This window comes from Salvelinus namaycush, chromosome 20 (genome assembly GCF_016432855.1).
Source record: "Salvelinus namaycush isolate Seneca chromosome 20, SaNama_1.0, whole genome shotgun sequence".
Taxonomy (NCBI): Eukaryota; Metazoa; Chordata; class Actinopteri; order Salmoniformes; family Salmonidae; genus Salvelinus; species Salvelinus namaycush.
This window is the reverse complement of record NC_052326.1, coordinates 10,977,919-10,997,010: the sequence shown is the minus strand read 5'-3', so window position 1 is coordinate 10,997,010 and position 19,092 is coordinate 10,977,919. Positions and strand designations below refer to the sequence as shown.

The following is a 19,092-nucleotide window of genomic DNA, read 5'->3' as shown; positions in this document are numbered from 1 at the left end:
AGAATTTTAGAAACCAGGAAATGGCTGAGCAATTTCTGCATTGTGCACCTTCTGTTGGTTATCTGTTTCCATCAATGCAGTAGATTATTACATTTCCTGGAAGGCAGTACCTCATAAACAAGGTGTATCGAGGGCTTACTGTATGCCAATCAGGCACGTTGATTTTACAGTTGGGTTAAGTTTGTTTAAGATTGTGGGGTATAATATGAGATTTCAGATGAAAATAAACCTGCCATAGCCTGATAGCTTTCAGATTTCAAGTCCCTGTTCTCAGTACTTGTTGACAAGAATATGTACTGTAACCAGGAACTGAACATTCATTGGCTTTGAGCCTACTGCTGAGGAACACTGAATAATTTGTTCTGTTATTTTTTCATTGCCACTAGTGTTTCAATTAGTTGAATGTCAGGTTGCCTTGGTTATCCGGTCAGGCTGTGATAGCCTGTGTCACAGAACAAGCTCTACACCAGACACACTCAATAGGCAGACCGTGGCCGAATCCGGACCCAGATGGACCGTGGGTCCTGTCTTAATATTTTTTAAAGTATTATTATGACATTTTTTATTCGGTCAGGATTCGTATCCTGGTTTCATAAGACATGAACATGTGTAAAATTGAGGGAAATGGGCATTAGCTGCAAAATGTTTCCATTACTCCATGTACGTCCAATCAAAACATCTTATTTTGACCAATGGGTAAAATAATATATATTTTAATTGTGTAGACACTCCTCAAAGAAGACATCATGTCTCTTTCACAGTCCATTCAAAAGTTATTGGAGTTTTTCCCCTTCTATTATAGACAGAATTAGCGTTACTAAATCTATCGAGGGCAGAGAAAAAAAAGTCTTTAGAGTCCATGCAAATAACTAATAAATTAAGATGTATCAGAAAGAGCAACGTCAGAGTTCGGAATATAAATATATATACATGACCAAAAGTATGTGGACACCTGCTCGTCAAACATCTCATTCCAAAATCATGGGCCTTAATATGGAGTTGGTCCCCCCTTTGCTGCTATAACAGCCTAGGAAGGCTTTCCAAAAGATGTTGCAACATTGCTGTGGGGACTTGATTCCATTCAGCCACAAGAGCATTAGTGAGGTCGTGCACTGATGTTGCGCGATTAGGCCTGCCTCGCAGTGGGTGTTCCAATTCATCCCAATGGTGTTTGATGGGGTTGCGATCAGGGCTCTGTGCAGGACAGTCAAGTTCTTCCACACCGATCTTGACAAAACATTTCTGTATGGACCTTGCTTTGTGCATGGGCATTGTCATGCTGAAACAGGAAAGGGCCTTCCCCAAACTGTTGCCACAAACTTGGAAGCACAGAATCGTCTAGAATATCATTGTATGCTGAAGCGTTAAGATTTCCCTTCACTGGAACTAAGGGGCCTAGCCCAAACCATGAAAAACAGCCCCAGACCATTATTCCTCCACCAAACTTTACAGTTGGCACTATGTATTCGGGCAGGTAGCTTTCCCCTGGCATCCGCCAAACCCAGATTTGTCCGTCGGACTGTTAGATCGTGAAGCGTGATTCATCACTCCAGCCAACGCTTGGCATTGAGCATGGTGATCTTAGGCTTGTGTGCGGCTGCTCGGGCATTGAAACCCATTTAACGACGCTCCCGATTAACAGTTCTTGTGCTGACGTTGCTTCCAGAGGCAGTTTGGTACTCGGTAGTGAATATTGCAAACGAGGACAGACGATTTTTACACGTTACGTGTTTCAGCACTTGGTAGTCCCTTTCTGTGTGCTTGTATGGCCTACCACTTTGCGGTTGAGACGTTGTTGCTCCTAGACTTTCCACTTCACAATAACAGAATTTACAGTTATCCAGGGCAGCTCTAGCAGGGCAGAAATTTGACAGACTGACTTGTTGGAAAGGTGGCATCCCATGATGGTGCCATGTTGAAAGTTACTTAGCTCTTCAGTAAGACCATTCTACTACCAATGTTTGTCAATGGAGATTGCATGGCTGTGTGCTCAATTTTATACTTCTGTCGGCAATGGGTGTGGCTAAAATAGCAGAATCCACTCATTTGAAGGGGTGTCCACATACTTTTGTATATATAGTGTATATTCAAATAATGGTGTGTATAGATAGTATGGACAGCATATGAATAGAAAACATGTTTACAGCAGTAGTTATATTGGATGAGCCATGACTACAATACACTATACACATATAAAGTGGGACTAAAACAGTATGTAAACATTATTAAATTGACCAGTGTTCAAGGACTCTATGTACAGTGCCTTCATAAAGTATTCATACCCCTTGACTTAGTCCACATTTTGTTGTGTTACAGCCTGAATTCAAAATGGATCAAAAATATAGTCTACACAAAATAACCCACATTGACAAAGTGAAAACATGTTTTGAGTGATTTTTGCAAATAGTTTGAAAATGAAATACAGAAATATTCTATTTACATAAGTATTCACACCCCTGAGTCAATACTTTATAGAAGCACCTTTGGAAGCGATTACAGCTGTGAGTCTTTCTGGGTAAGTCTCTAAGAGCTTTCCACACCTAGATTGTGTAACATTTGCCCATTATTGTTTAAAAAAGTCTTCAAGCTCTGTCAGATTGGGTAGTTGATCATTGCTAGAGAACCATTTTCAGGTCTTGCCATAGATTTCCAAGTAGATTTCAATCTAAACAACTTGAGCACTGTCTTCTTGGTAAGAAACTCCAGTGTAGATTTATACTTGTGTTTTAGGTTATTGTCCTGCTGAAAGGTGAATTAATCTCCCAGTGTCAGGTGGAAAGCAGACTGAAACAGGTTTTCCTCTAGGATTTTGCCTGTGCTTAGCTCCATTTTGTATCCTTTTTATCCTGAAAACCTCCCCATTCTTGACTAAAAGCATACCCATTACATGACGCTGCCATCAATATGCTTGAAAATATGGAGAGTGGTACTCAGTGATGTGTTGAATATAAGGGCAAAAGGCAAGACCCAAATGCATACACAGGAGGCAGATGGTTGAGCTCCGATATGTATTATACCCAAAGGGCTAGGCAAAAGGCAGGCCAGGGACAGGCGAGAGTTCATAAACCAGGTCAGAGTCCAAACAGTACCAGGGGATAGGCAGGCTCGAGGTCAGGACAGGCAGAGTGGTCAGGCAGGCGGATTCGGCATCAGGGCAGGCAAGGGTTAAAACGAGGAGAGCTAAGAAAAAACAGAGACTGGTGAAAAATAGGAGCTAGTAGAACCGCTGGTTGACTTGGCAAAACAAGACAAACTGGCACAGAAAGACAGGAAACAGAGGGATAAATATACCGGGGACTAATGGGGAAAACAGGAGACACCTGGAGGTGGGTGGAGACAATCACAAAGACAGGTGAAACAGATCAGGGCGTGACATTGTATTGGATTTGCCCCAAACATAACACTTTGTATTCAGGACAAAAAGTTAATTGCTTTGCCACATTTTTTTCAGTATTACTTTAATGCTTTGTTGCAAACAGGATGTATGTTTTGGAATATTAAAATTCTCTGCACAAGCTTCCTTCTTTTCACTCTGTAATTTATGTTAGTATTGTGCAATAACTACAATGTTGTTGATCCATCCTCAGTTTTATCCTATCGCAGCCATTAAACTCAGTAATTGTTTTAAAGTCACCATTGGCCTCATGGTGAAATCCCTAAGCCGTTTCCTTCCTCTCCGGCAACTAAGTTAGGAAGGACTCCTATATCTTTGTAGTGCCTAGGTGTATTGATACGCCAGCCAAAGTGTCATTAATAACTTCACCATGTTCAAAGATATATTTGTTACCCATCTACCAATAGGCGCTCTTCTTTGCAAAGCATTGGAAAATCTCCCTGGTCTTTGTGGTTGAATCTGTTTGAAATTCACTGCTCGACTGAGGGACCTTAGAGACAATTGTATGTGTGGGGTACAGCGATGATTCAAAAAATCATGTTAAATTATCTCACACATAGTGAGTCCACATAAGTTATTCTGTGACTTGTTAAGCACATTTTTACTCCTGAACTTATTTTGGCTTGTAAAATATTCTAAGAACACAAGTCCACTTTGACATTATGTGGTATTGTGTGTAGGCCAGTGACAAAAAAATCTAATTTTAATCCATTTTAAATTCAGGTTCTAACACAACCAAATGTGGAACAAAATCAAGGGGTGTGAATGCTTTCTGAAGGCAGTGTACATAGGGTAGCAGTATCTAAAGTGCTGACTAGAGTCCTGGTGGTAGCCGGCTAGACCAGTGGCTAAGGTTCAGGGGTGGGTACTGGGCGTAGGCCGGGTACTGGTGACTATTTAACAGTCTGATGGCCTGGAGATAGAAGCTGTTTACCAGTCTCTCGGTCCCAGCTTTGATGCACCTGTACTGTCTCCGCCTTCTAGATGGTAGTGGGGTGAAAAGGCCATGGCTCTGGTGGCTGAAGGCCTTGATAAGCACATGCGTGGTGAGAGGAGCCTCACGCTCACTTCACCACAGCGACCTAAAGAGGAAGTATCAAATTCCTTACAAAACCCAAACTTATAGGTGATGTAAAAACAAAAAAACGTCTTATGTAACAGCAAATAGTTAAATGGGGGTAGGTTGCAGTTATAGGCCTACATGGAATCTTGTATGACTTTGTTATAGAGCTCATCAGAGTTTAATAGACAAGGTATTTCAGGATGTTACACATCTTTATGGCATTGTATGAACTTTGACCATATTTCAGAACGCATGATTGCTTGCAAAGCTTGATATTTTTAAACACACTTTCACATCTTTTTCCAACCAATTGAAAGTGTAACAAAACAACAAAAGTAGGCCTATGTCCAGAAATGACCTCTAACCCCTGACGCCTAGACAAATGATCTATAGGAACATGTAGATCTGAAAGAATTGGATATGTAAGCTTATGGTTGCATCTCCACTTTGCCCTGTGATATTAACCATATTGTAGGCCAGGGATCAGCAAGTAGATTCAGTCGCGGGCAGGTTTTTCTTCAGCGATGGTCGGAGGGCCCGGAACATAATTACATATAATTTGTAGACTGCAAATTGACCACAAGAAGCCCAAACATATATAATATTTGACGAAAATTATAATTTCAAACCTTGCTTTCATTTGTATATGATCACGTTTCTCTCTATTATGCGTGGAAATACTTGTGAACAGATTTCCCAAATTAAAAACACTGATTTCCTGGTGTTTTTACGTTCAACAATGAAAATTAAACACATTTTTTATATATATATATATTATTACATATTTTTTGGGCTCAGTAAACTTGGGGGGCCAAATAAAACCACCCACGAGCCAAATTAGGCCCGCGGGCCGCCAGTTGGCGAACCCTGTTGTAGGCCCTATATGCTTAGCAGATCCTGTTCCTAGATTTGAAGAACATTTACATTTTTGTTATTTAGCAGACACTTCTAGGAGTTGCTCATCTAGGAGTTGGACACAGGGTTGTTACTGGACCGGACCAATCTCTGAATTTACCACTTAGTTTTCTATTGTGCCACCAAGTGGAATTGCCAGATACTGCATTACATACTGCCAAAGAGCAGGGTTATTATGAGGTTATTACAGGTTAACCCCATACATTGCTGTACTGGTAATGGAAGTTTGTAGCTACAGAGGATGCCTTTTATTAATGCATGTCATCCTCATAATGGGCCAGGAGATTCCTACGTCCACACTGTCAGAGATGGGAGATAATGGTCCAGTAGGATCAAGGTGGATTAGGATGACTGTATAAAGACCATCAGGCTCCATCAGACAGCATCATCAGACCTGCAGGTGCCCAGCTCTACCAGGTGAGTGAGCAGAGCTGACCTGACAGGAACACTGGTACAGCTTCTTTGTCATGCTATTGGTGCATGACTGAGTTGTGTTTTATTAAAATGGCTTCTCAAATGCATCAACCTCAATTTTTTCATATTTCCAACTAAAAAACTTTAGATTTGTTCATATTTTATTCTTGCCATTTGCTCTACTTCTATGCAGGTTCTTGATTGTGTGACGGAACATCTTCGCTGTTTGCCAAATGGAATTGTCCGTGGCCATGTGTGGTCTCCTTTGCCTGCTCTTCAGCCAAGCTGTGCCCATGTGTGTGCCCACGGACTACACTCTGTATGAGGAGAGACGTGAATGTGACTTCTGCGTGGCCATCAATACGACCATTTGCATGGGCTTCTGCTACTCAAGGGTAAGTAGCCTATAACCTCAACCAGACATTCTTAGTTCTTTAATGGATCTGTAAAATTCACTCACTTATAAACTTTTATCCCCCCATAAAACATTTTATGTTTTACCTTTATTTTATCAGAGTAATCTCATCGAGATTTTGCATAATATTTTATAAGACCGACCTGGCCATGATAGCAGCAGACTAGTAGATAGAGACAAGGTCAATATACAAAATACAATGTATACATTATATATCCTGTCACACGTTTTGCATTGCAGAAGAGACGCTAAAATATAAGTATAACTTGAAACTTCAACTATAACAAATTCCAATCGCAGGCCGACCGTGAGGCATATTTGACCTACATCGCATGTACAGTATGTAATGTACTGTATATACAGTACACTGGGTGTACAAAACATTAAGAACACCTGCTCTTTCCACGAATCCAGGTGAAAGTTATGATCACTTATTGATGTCACTTGTTAAATACACTTCAATCAGTGTAGATGATCGGGAGGAGACAGGTTAAAGAAGGACTTTTAAGCCTTGAGACAATTGAGATTGTGTGTGTGTGTGCCATTCAGAGGGTGAATGGGCAAGACAAAAGATTTAAGTGCCTTAGAACGGGGTATGTTAGTAGGTGCCAGGCGCACCGGTTTGAGTGTGTCAAGAACTGCAACGCTGCTGGGTTTTTCACGCTCAACAGTGTGTATAAAGAATGGTCCACCACCCAAAGGACATCCAGCCAACTTGACACAACTGTGGGAAGCATTGGAGTTAACATGGGCCAGCATTCCTGTGGAACAGTTTCAACACTTTGTAGAGTCCATGCCCCAATGAATTATGGCTGTTCTGAGGCAAAAATGGGGTGCAACTCAATATTAGGAAGGTGTTCCTAATGTTTGGTACACTTAGTGTATGTTAAGCATGTGTGTTTGTGTGCGTGTGATTACCAGGACAGTAACATGAAGGAGCTGGCCGGACCGCGTTTCCTTATCCAGAGAGGCTGTACCTATGACCAGGTGGAGTACCGAACAGTCATACTACCTGGCTGCCCGCTCCATGCCAACCCTCTCTTCACCTACCCCGTGGCCCTCAGCTGCCACTGTGGCACCTGCAACACAGACAGTGATGAGTGTGCCCACAAGGCCAGCAGTGGAGACGGCGCCAGGTGTTCCAAGCCACTCAGACAAATCTACCCATACCCTGGCCTGAACAACTACATCCCCCCCAACTGATAACGCTCTCCCTTCCCTGGATAGTTTGGCTGTAATGACCATAATGACCAATAAGGAAGGAGAATGGTCAGTTCAACTCAAGTTTATGGTCAGTAGCCTAATCATTATGATAACAGAACAGCATTGTTGTATTCATGTGTTTGTGGTGGATACAGTGAGCTACAGGGTGGTGTATCCTATTCATTGTGACATGTATTGTTGCTGTTGTGTTTGGTATGTGAATATGCCTTTTTGTTTGCCACTTTGCTTGCCATGGAGGCTGATCCTGGTATTTCTGTCTGCCTCATGTCTTTCCTGTCCACTGACTCACTGAGCTATTTTGTTTACGGTGAACCAATATCATGAACGGGACGTTATTAAAGCTGAAGTCTGTAAATAGTTGTAACTCATCTGAATTCATCACATCCTGTGTAGGAACACAGCACGCTGTCACACTCCACACACATCGCAAATCAAATGCTAATTGTTCATGCTTCGTAAAACAACACTTGTAGACTAACAGTGTAATAACTATTTATGGGTCCTTTTCCAACAATGCAGAGTTACAGATAAAGATTTTAAAAATATAAAATATAAATATAAATAGTGACACGCAGAATAATTACACAGTGGATAACAATAATGAGTAAAAATAACAGGGCTATGTACAGGGAGTACCAGTATTGACTCAAGGGGTACGAGGTAATCGAGGTAGCTATGTAATCGAGGTAGCTATCTACATACACTGTATAATACAAAAATATGTGAACATCGCTTCAAATGAGTGGATTCGGCTATTACAGCAACACCGTTGTTGACAGTTGTATAAAATTGAGCACACAGCCATGCAATCTCCATAGACAAACATTGGAAGAAGAATGTCCTTCCCGAAGAGCTCAGTGACTTTCAATGTGGCACTGTCACAGGATGCCACCTCATCAAATTTCTACCCTGCTAGAGCTGCCCTGGTCAACTGTAAGTGCTGAATTGTGAAGTGGAAATGTTTAGGCGCAACAATGGCTCAGCCACGAAGTAGTAGGCCACACAAGCTCACAGAACTGGACTGTCGAGTGCTAAAGCAAGTAGCACGTCTATCCTCAATTGCAGCACTCACTATCGAGTTCTAAACTGCCTCTGGAAGCAACGTCATCGCAATAATTGTTCGTCGGGAGCTTCATGAAATGGGTTTCCATGGCTGAGCAGCCACACACAAGCCTATGATCACCATTCACAATGCCAAGTGTCGGCTGGAGTGGTGTAAAGCTCGCCCCCATTGGACGAGAGCAGTGGAAACGCGGTCTCTGGAGTGATGAATCACGCTTCACCATCTGGCAGTCTGACGGACTAATCCGGGATTGGCGGATGCCAGGAGAACGCTACCTGCCCAAATGCATAGTGCCAACTGTAAAGTTTGGTGCAGGAGGAATAATGGTCTGGGGCTGTTTTTCATGGTTCGAGCTAGGCCCCTTAGTTCCAGTGAAGGGAAATCTTAACGTTACAGCATACAATGACATTCTAGACGATTCTGTGCTTCCAACTTTGTGGCAACAGTTTGGGGAAGGCCCTTTCCTGTTTCAGAATGACAATGCCACTGTGTACAAAGCGAGGTCCGTACACATTTCTTTTTTAGATTGGTGGGGAAGAACTTAACTGGCCAACTCCATTGAACACCATTGGGGTGACTTGGAACGCGGACTCCGAGCCAAGACTAATCGCCAAACATCATATACACAGTGCCATCGGAAAGTATTCAGACCCCTTGACTTTTTTCACATTTTGTTAGGTTGCAGCCTAATTCTAAAATGAATTTAAAAAACATTTCCCCTCATCAATCTACACACAATACCCCATAATGACAAAGCAAAAACAGGTTTTTAGAATTTTCTGCTAATTTATAAAAATGAAAAACAGAAATATCACATTTAAATAAGTATTCAGACCCTTTACTCAGTACTTTGTTGAATTATTTTATTTAAATGCAGCCTTTATTAACTAGGCAAGTCAGTTAAGAACAAATTCTTATTTACAATGATGGCCTACTGGGGAACAGTGGGTTAACTGCCTTGTTCAGGGGCAGAACAACATATTTTTACCTGTCAGCTCGGGGATTCCATCCAGCAACCTTTCGGTTACTGGCCCAATGCTCTAACCACTAGGCTACCTGCCGCCGCTAAAGAAGCATCTTTGGCAGCAATTACAGCCTCGATTCTTGGGGTATGATGCTCCAAGCTGGGCAAACCTGTACGATTTGGGAGTTTGGTATCAAGACGCTCTGAGAAAAAACGGAACACTGGGGTCTTTTCATCCTCATGCGTCCAATCACACTCCATTCATACCCACCAAGTTTAGAGCTGATAGCATCTGACTTTTGGCGAGGTTCAGTAGGCCGTACGGTGGGGAAATGCTCAAGATCCATAAAAGTTCCATTACTGGCGTCTCTTTGAAAAGAGGCATCAATAAATGCGGTTAAACGTGAAGCATCCATATTCAAAATTAGACGCTCATCCAGATGTTCAGTATCATCATAGCATCATCAGTAAAAAATGTCTTTCACTGTTAGCTTCTCCCTTCAACAGTAACATGTGTCCAAGAAAATGACCTGCTTTGGGGTAATTTATTTGGTTTCCATTCGTCAATATTTCTGTTTTTCCAGGGTGGGGTAGCTAGCCCCACGCCCAACCACCAACATGGAGGACCATGGACCCTTCGACCTGGCCAGCTTGGTTGCACCTGCCAGGAGTTTAAACCCCTCCGGCTCAGCGCTCAGGGTCATTGTAGTATGCAAGCCTCTAAACCGTGTCAAGGTGACAGTCCAGGAGAGGGGCAATTGGGTTTAGTTATTAATTGAAGTGTGCTCGAGCTCAAATATAAGGACCATTTAATAGTTAAACATTATTGAGGGAATTGTGTTGCAATCCTAAACCTTCTTCAGCATTAGTGTTACGGCTCTCATTTGTGGTAGGAAGAGTGGACCAAAGTGCAGCGTGGAAAGTGTTCATGATTCTTTTATTTCAAAAAACACTCAAACAAAATGACAAACGTGAAAACAAAAGTGCACAGCTCTGTCAGGCAGAAACACTAAACAGAAAACAAGATCCCACAAAACCCAAACGGAAAATGACAACTTATATATGATCCCCAATCAGAGACAACGATAGACAGCTGCCTCTGATTGGGAACCAGACTCCGCCAAAACAAAGAAATAGAAAACATAGACTTTCCCACCCGACTCACCCTGACCTAACCAAACATAGAGAATAATAGGGATCTCTAAGGTCAGGGCGTGACAATTAGTTATGTTATCATAATAGACGTACAGCTCTGGATATAAAACTATTTACCTGCTCTACTATAATATAATGCCATAATGAACATATCAAAAAATTTAATAATGTATTCATTCTATTATTTTAAAAAGCATTACAATATGCTTTGTGCATAACCCAAAAACAATCATGAAGGAAAACAATTACCTCCTAAGACCATTCATGTGCCTTCGCATGCATAATGGTGAGGAGAGTGTGCATTTTTAGAAGCTACTTCAACTCTGGGCACGCCTGCACAACTTTCTGCAAGTATGGCCAGCATTTGCATGCAACATCGCAGAAGAAAAAGCCCACCGTGTCAGCAGAAGACAGCTTCTTTTGCAAGTACATTGGATAGCCATACATCTCTCCTCTGTACATATTGAGGGCCCTGAGGAGCACGCTGTGTCAGCAAACTGCTATTTCAAGGCCCTCCTCATCTACTTTGGCAGATGAATTTCCTGACGTCTCTTTGGCCGCTGTCAACTCTGACGTGCTACACATTCCTTTGCCTGGCGTCTACAACATGAAAATCACAGTGAAGTGCAGAGATGAACTTAAAAGAAACAAGTTCTAAACTGGGTGACATTAAAGCTAGGAGCTGTAAGAATAATTACATGATTGGTCTTTGTATGGACATGTTTGACGAAAGATGACGTCATCGTCTTTCGCCAGGAAGACACCTGTCGTAGAAGCCCTTCTCAACACTACATAGAGTCAGACTGCAAGATGACATCACACAATTTTACATCAAGCCAAACCACAAAGGCGTGGCAAGTAGCCTAGAGGTTAGAGAGGTGGGTTGCAGGTTCAAATCCCAGACATCTGACCGTGTTGCTCCAACCTCTCTGTGTGTGGGTCTGTGTCTGTGTTATGAGAATTTTGTTATCAATGTTCATAAACTTCAATTAATCTACTCAGTCTGCAACCCAGAGTTTGTAAGATTCTGGTTGAATGAAGCAGACAAGAGTCTCAGCTTACTATAGTCAAAATGTTTATTCACGAGAACGTTCTGACGTCCAAATACAAAAACATCCATTTTATACTGGCTTCTTACGCACATACATACACACAAACAGTAGATGAGTTTTATCCTTCTCCATAGTTCTCACCACAGTGTATCACTACCCAGCCGACAGTTCCATTCCCCCGAGATTAGGGAAACCTTGAGAAGTACTCCCTGTCCTCATAAGACTCTCAGAGTTCTAGCTAGGTCGGTTCAAACACAGTTTAATTGTTCTTCGGTATTTTGTTAGGCACATACATACAAGTTCAAATCTTAAGCTACGCCTTGCTCAGACAGTCTGTGTTTTTCCACTATACAGACACATTGTTTAATCTGCAACATGTTTCATAATTTTCTGCAAGCCTAACACTTTCTCCCCTCCACGGGTGGAGACAGGATGTCCTGTAAGGAACACAGTAGTACAACTCGTCTGTCGATAGCTCCTCTTATCATTTGTTTCCCACTTGCACCCTGCTTACATACTAAAAAAAGAACAACAGGTCCTTGTTCTAATTCTGACTAAAACTACACATATCATCAGATTATAGTTTTATGATTCTAATCAATTTCATACAATTATATGGTTTCAGTGGAATTATTTAATCATTATCTTTCAACATATAAATTATTTTATCAGTCTGTGTCTCAGGGGGGTTTGGATAAAGCAAATAGAACAAATCACTGTCTCACAATTTTTCTTCAAAGAAAATGACCTTCTAGTTGACAATTAATGCTCTTCTAAAAAAAGATCAACTGCAATATAACATCACACAAATATAATTCATAACACAAAAGAAGAGCAGCATGCACTTTAAGACGGTATAATTATACCCTGAACAAAACATCGACACATAAGAAGGTAGTACAAACCCTGAGGCTTTCTGGAAGCGGCATTGCTTGAGATTCCCATCCACTGACATGGCATGCATCTCCTGTGAGCAGTCAGGACAATGGAGGAGATCGCATCCAAGATGGTCTGGTGAGTCATGGTGGCTGTCCAGTAGCCACTATCTACAAGTTCATCCAGCCCCACTGTCCAATGTCTCAGACACCCGGAGAAGTTCAGAGCACGAGGGACAGGTTGTAGTGCCCAGAGTCGGGAGTAATTATTAGTTTGTGATAAAGAAGCACATGTTGTGTTTTCTGAACCGAGGGAGTAGTGTTAAGATCCTAGCCTTGATAAATCTGTTAAGAAATCCCTCTAGGGAGATATCGCTCTTGGCATCTCCCTTGGTGTTCCCTTAGGGCAGGGTTTCCCAAACCTTTCCTTGGGCCCAAGTCATTAATTACATTATTTAAACAATCACACAGCTGTGGCACAGCCATGGGCAAACTACAAAGACAAACTACAAACCAAAATGTGACACCGAAAAAATAACAAATAAATTGTTCTATATATACAGTGCATTCAGAAAGTATTCAGACTCCTTGACATTTGTTACATTACAGCCTTATTCTAAAACCGATTTTGAAAATATTCACACAATATGTAAGGGGTGCGTAACTGGTGGCAGAGAAGTCAGACGCAGGAGAACAGAACTGGGTAATAACGGAGCAGTTTAATATACAAAACCACCGGCATCCAGAATAGCAACGTATGGGTACAAAACCTGTCGCGCACCAGACAACAATGTGCACAAGCACTTACAACAAACAATTCCACACAAAGACATGGGGGGAACAGAGAGTTAAATATACAACACGTAATGAGGGAATGAAAACCAGGTGTGTGGGGAAACAAGACAAAACAAATGGAAAATGAAAAATGGATCGGCGATGGCTAGAAGACCGGTGATGTCGACCGCCGAACACCGCCCGAACAAGGAGATGAACTGACTTCGGCAGAAGTCGTGACAGTACCCCCACCCCCTCTTGACGCGCGGCTCCAGCGGCGCGCTGACACCTGCCTTGGGGACGACCCGGAGAGCGAGGTGCTGGGCAATCCGGACGGAGATGGTGGAACTCCCGCAGTATTGAAGGGTCCAACACATCCTCCACCGGCACCCAGCCTCTCTCCTCCGGACCATACCCTTCTCAGTCCACGAGGTACTGAAGGCCCCTCGCCCGACACCTCGAATCCAGTATGGAGCGAACGGAGTATGCCGGGGCCCCCTCGATGTCCAGAGGGGGCGGAGGAACCTCCCGCACCTTAGACTCCTGGAGTGGGCCAGCCACCACCGGCCTGAGGAGAGACACATGGAACGAGGGGTTAAATCGGCATATTCGGGGGGAATGCGCACGGTGGAGACCTGGTCTGGACTTTCCACCGTAGTAGCACCTACCGGAACCCCAAAACTCCCCGAGCACTCTTGCGACCACCCCGTGAGAGCCCTCCGTTGCCATGAAACAGTGGGGTCATGACAAGCTAAGCAGGGTAGGCCTAGCACCACAGGAAACGCAGAAGAGTCAATGAGAAAGAGACTGATTCTCTCCGTGTGACCCCCCTGCGTTACCATGCCCAGAGGAGCGGTGGCCTCCCTAATTAACCCTGACCCCAATGGTCGACTGTCTTAAGCGTGAACTGGGAAGGGCATAGCCACAGGAACGATGGGGATCCCTAAACTATGTGCAAATGATCTGTCTATAAAATTCCCAGCCCGCGCCTGAATCGACGAGCGGTTAAATACATAACACGCAATGAGGGAATGAAAACCAGGTGTGGGAAAACAAGACAAAACAAATGGAAAATGAAAAATGGATTGGCGATGGCTAGAAGACCGGTGACGTCAACCGCCGAACACCCCCCGAACAAGGAGAGGAACCTACTTCGGCAGAAGTCGTGACACAATACCCCATAATGACAAAGTGAATACAGGTTTTTAGAAATGTTAGCAAATTGATAAAATATAAAAACAGAAATACCTGATTTACATAAGTATTCAGACCCTTTCTTATGAGAATCGAAATTGAGCTCAGGCTCATCCTTTTCCATTGGTCATCCTTGAGATCTTTCTAAAACTTGATTGGAGTCCACCTGTGCTAAATTCAATTGATTGGACATGATTTGGAAAGGCACACAACTGTCTATGTAAGGTCGCACAGTTGTCAGTGCATGTTAGAGCAAGAGGCCAAGCCATGAGATCGAAGGAATCTCCGAGACAGGATTGTGTCGAGGCACAGATCTGGGGAAGGGTACCAAAACATTTCTGCAGCATTGAAGGTCCCCAAGAACACAGTGGCCGCCATCATTCATTTTCATATGGAAGAAGTTAGGAACCACGAAGACTCTTTCGAGAGCTGGCCAAACTGAGCAATCGGGGGGAGAAGGGCCTTGGTCAGGGAGGTGACCAAAAACCTGATGGTCACTCTGACAGAGCTCCAGAGGTCCTCTGTGGAGATGGGAGAATCTTACAGAAGGACAACCATCTCTGCAGCACTCCAACAATCAGGCCTTTATGATAGAGTGGCCAGACCGAAGGCACTCCTCAGTAAAAGGCTCATGACAGCCCGCTTGGAGTTTGCCAAAAGGCACCTAAAGGACTCTGACCATGAGAAACAAGATTCTCTGGTCTGATGAAACCAAGATTGAACTCTTTGACCTAAATGCCAAGCGTTACGTCTGGAGAAAACCTGACACCATCCGTACGGTGAAGCATGGTGGTGGCAGAATCATGGTGTGGGGAATGATGAATCATGTTTTCAGCGGCATGGACTGGGAGACCAGTCAGGATCAAGGGAAAGATGAACGGAGAAAAGTACAGAGAGGTCCTTGACGAAAACCTGCTCCAGAGCGCTCAGAACCTGAGACTGAGGCGAAGGTTCACCTTCCAACAAGAAAACGACCATAAGCACACAACCAAGTCCATGCAGGAGTGACTTCGGGACAACTCTCTGAATGTTCTTGAGTGGCCCAGGCAGAACCCGGACTTCAACCTGATCGAACATCTCTGAAAAGACCTGAAAGAAGCTGTACAGCGATGCTCCCCATCCAACCTGACAGAGCTTCAGAGGATCTGCAGAGAAGAATGGGAGAAACTCCCCAAATACACGTGTGCCAAGCTTATAGCGTCATACCCGAAAAGACTCAAGGCTGTAATCCCTGCCAAAGGTGCTTCAACAAAGTACTGATTAAAGGGTCTGAATACTTACGTAAATGTAATATTTCTTATTTTTGTATTAATTTGCTAAAATGTGACATGAAAATAATAGCTTGGCTGTAATAGCTGGTAGCCATGTTGGTTAAGTGTGCCTCAAATTCTAAATCAATCACAGACAGTGTCACAGGCATAACACCCCCACACCATCACACCATCTTCCTCCATGCTTCACGGTGGGAACCACACATGTGGAGATTATCCATTCACCTACTCTGCGCCTCACAAAGACGCGGCGGTTGGAACCAAAAATCTCATATTTGCACTCATCAGACCACAGGACAGATTTCCACCGGCCTAATGTCCATTGCTCGTGTTTCTTGGCCCAAGAAAGTCTCTACTTCTTATTGGTGTCCTTTTGTAGTGGTTTCTTTGTAAAAATTTGACCATGAAGGCCTGATTCACGTAGTCTCGTCTGAACAGTTGATGTTGAGATATGTCTGTTACTTGAACTCTGTGAGGTAAAATCTTAGGTGCAGTTAATTGCCGATTTCTGAGGCTAGTAACTCTATTGAACTTATCCTCTGCAGCAGAGGTAACTCTGGGTCTTCCTTTCCTGTGGCGTGAGAGCAAGTTTCATCATAGTGCTTGACGGCTTTTGCAAATGCAGTTGAAGGAATTTTCAAAGTTCTTGAACTTTTCCGGATTGACTAACCTTCATGTCTTAAAGTAATGATGGACTGTCATTTGTCTTTGCTTATTTGAGCTGTTCTTGCCATAATATGGACTTGGTCTTTTATCAAATAGGGCTATCTTCTGTATACCACCCCTACCTTGTCACAACACAACTGATTGGCTCAAATGCATTAAGAAGGAAAGAAATTCCACAAATGTACTTTTAACAAGACACACCTGTAAATTGAAATGCATTCCAGGTGACTACCTCATGAATCTGGTTGAGAGAATGCCAAGAGTGTGCAAAGCTGTCATCAAGGTAAAGGCTGGCTACTTTGAAGAATCTCAAATATAAAATGTTGATCTGTTCAACACTTTTTTGGTTACTACATGATTCCATATGTGTTCTTTCATATTTGTGACGTCTTCCCTATTATTCTGCAATGATAAAAATTGTTAAAAAAAAGAACTATGGAATGAGTAGGTGTGTCCAAACTTTTGACTGGTACTGTATGTCATTAAATGACATGTGCTTAACTATGTGGTTTTAATGTACAATAGCTGTGGTTCCTCTTATTTTGGGAGTAATATAACATGATCTATTTTCAATACATGCAACCTAAGAGTTCATGCCTGCAAGACAGAGGCTTAGGTTACAGTCAATCGGTCTGAGGGTTTGAAAGTTAAGGACCTACTTTTTATTTAATCCCACATTGAAATGAAAGCCAATGAGACAGCTAAAATTGGGCAGTATATTACAACTGTATTTAGTACTAGATAGAAATGTCCTAACAGGGTAATCATGCTGCCTGACAAGTTGAACGATGCTAGCCTTGATGAAGCCCTTACTCTCTTGTGGTTGTTGTATGTAGCGTGATTTCCTTAGGGTCACGCAATCTGGCTTCAAGCCTACCTCAGGTCAATACCCCCTTCTACCATTTGCTGCTCTGATAAGCAGAAGTAGGATAGTGTATGAGGATCAAAAGCACGTCCTGTTAAGGCATGAGGGATTTGTGATAAAGAAGCACATGTTGTGTTTTCTGAACCGAGGGAGTAGTGTTAATTAAGATCCTAGCCTTGATAAATCTGTTAAGAAATCCCCCTAGGGAGATATCGCTCTTGGCATCTCCCTTGGTGTTCCCTTAGGGCAGGGTTTCCCAAACCTCTCCTTGGGCCCATCCAGAAGTTTTACATTTTTGTTTTAAACCTTAACTGGCACACATGGTTCAATTAGTGAACTATTCATCAAGCCTTTGATGAATTAAATCAGGTTTGGCAGTTTAGGGTTAAAACAAAATGTGAAACTTCTGGGAGGGCAGGTGGAGAAACGTTGTGTTAGGGTCAGATGCCCCAGGGTAAAGCTCTATTTAGGGAGATACTCCCCCATCATTAGCTGCAATATGGTCACCTGTTCCGGTAAGGTCTATGTCCTCTGCTGTAACTTCTGATGACAATAATATACAATTAACATGAGGCAGCCAGGACTGGTGAGGTTGTAGTCCAACGGAAGCAAAGAGTGGAGCCGATCCTGGGTAAAACTTGTTATTAGGCTACAAAAGCACACTTTTAAAGGCAAGAAAACAAACGGAATAGAGCGCTTCGTAACTGAGGGTTGAACACATCCTCATTCGCGTCTCCATCATAACCTCACTTTTGTGCAGCTGATGCTGGCTATTTAATTGGGAATTAAAGGGGAAGCACCCTATTGGAAGGAGAAGCACTGAGACGGTTCGGACAAATTCAGGGCTGTCACAATATGCTCTCTATTTAGAAACAAAACTAAATAAGTACATAACATTTACCATGTCTTGAGGCCTTCTTAAACCTTTTTTGTCCAGGTCTTTGGTGAATGATGTTGCTGCGGCTGTCCCACTCTATCCATTGGACAGGGGCAAGGCTAATGGAAGGAGCAGGTGACTCGCTTTGCAGCTCGCTCCTTCTGATCCTAAAGTATTTATTAAAATCAAACATAGAATGGGAATCTGTGTGTGATTAAAATTTCAACGGTGCGGTATGTACCCAGAATTCAACTGCATTAAAAATATACAGTGGAATTGGGAAGAAATGTCACTTACAGCTAGCTACATGTTGAAATGATATTGCTGTGTGTTAGCTTTCTTGTAGTGCCTCCTCAAATGCCACCTGTGCCGCATCACGCTCTTTGCTCAAGCTTTTTTCTCTATTTGGTTGAACATAAGCATTATTGTATGTTGACATAGAAAAGCAAGTACTAAAATGTGTTATCATATACTGTGAGACACAGTCAAATATATAGTAGATTCACACATCAGAAGGAAATTGGTATACATGGTTGATTTTCATTATCGTGGGAACTGCCTTATATTATGTAAAAGCCAAAGGCCAAGCCTCCACAGTTAACATGTTTTTGTTATTTATCTGCTTTAACTCAACTTTATTAACTAGATTTGTATATTGACATTTACACAATTTGTATACAGACAGCAAAATGAGAATTACAGTTTAGTTTAAAATGTGCAGCCACCGGTGTAGCGATGTAATCATATTTCTATGGCACACACAGGCCATAAATAAACTAGCTACGCCATCAAATATCTAATTAAAAGGCTTTTTATTCGGTTTATTGGTTGCAACCCAGCCTCTCATTAACTATGTACAAATAAGAACAATGTTTTTATGTACTAATTAATGAGATACTGGGTTGGACTTG

At 42.5% G+C, this 19,092-nt stretch overlaps 1 protein-coding gene across 1 annotated transcript; it reads left to right on the top strand.

The window, feature by feature from the left end:
* The first annotated feature begins 5,985 nt into the window (after positions 1 to 5,985).
* On the top strand, positions 5,986 to 7,780 carry LOC120065667 (thyrotropin subunit beta). Its single transcript, XM_039016735.1, has 2 exons — positions 5,986 to 6,181; positions 7,123 to 7,780. Exons 1-2 carry the CDS (start codon positions 6,020 to 6,022, stop codon positions 7,402 to 7,404), a joined length of 444 nt encoding a protein of 147 aa, XP_038872663.1. The 5' UTR covers positions 5,986 to 6,019; the 3' UTR covers positions 7,405 to 7,780.
* The last annotated feature ends 11,312 nt before the right edge of the window (positions 7,781 to 19,092 follow it).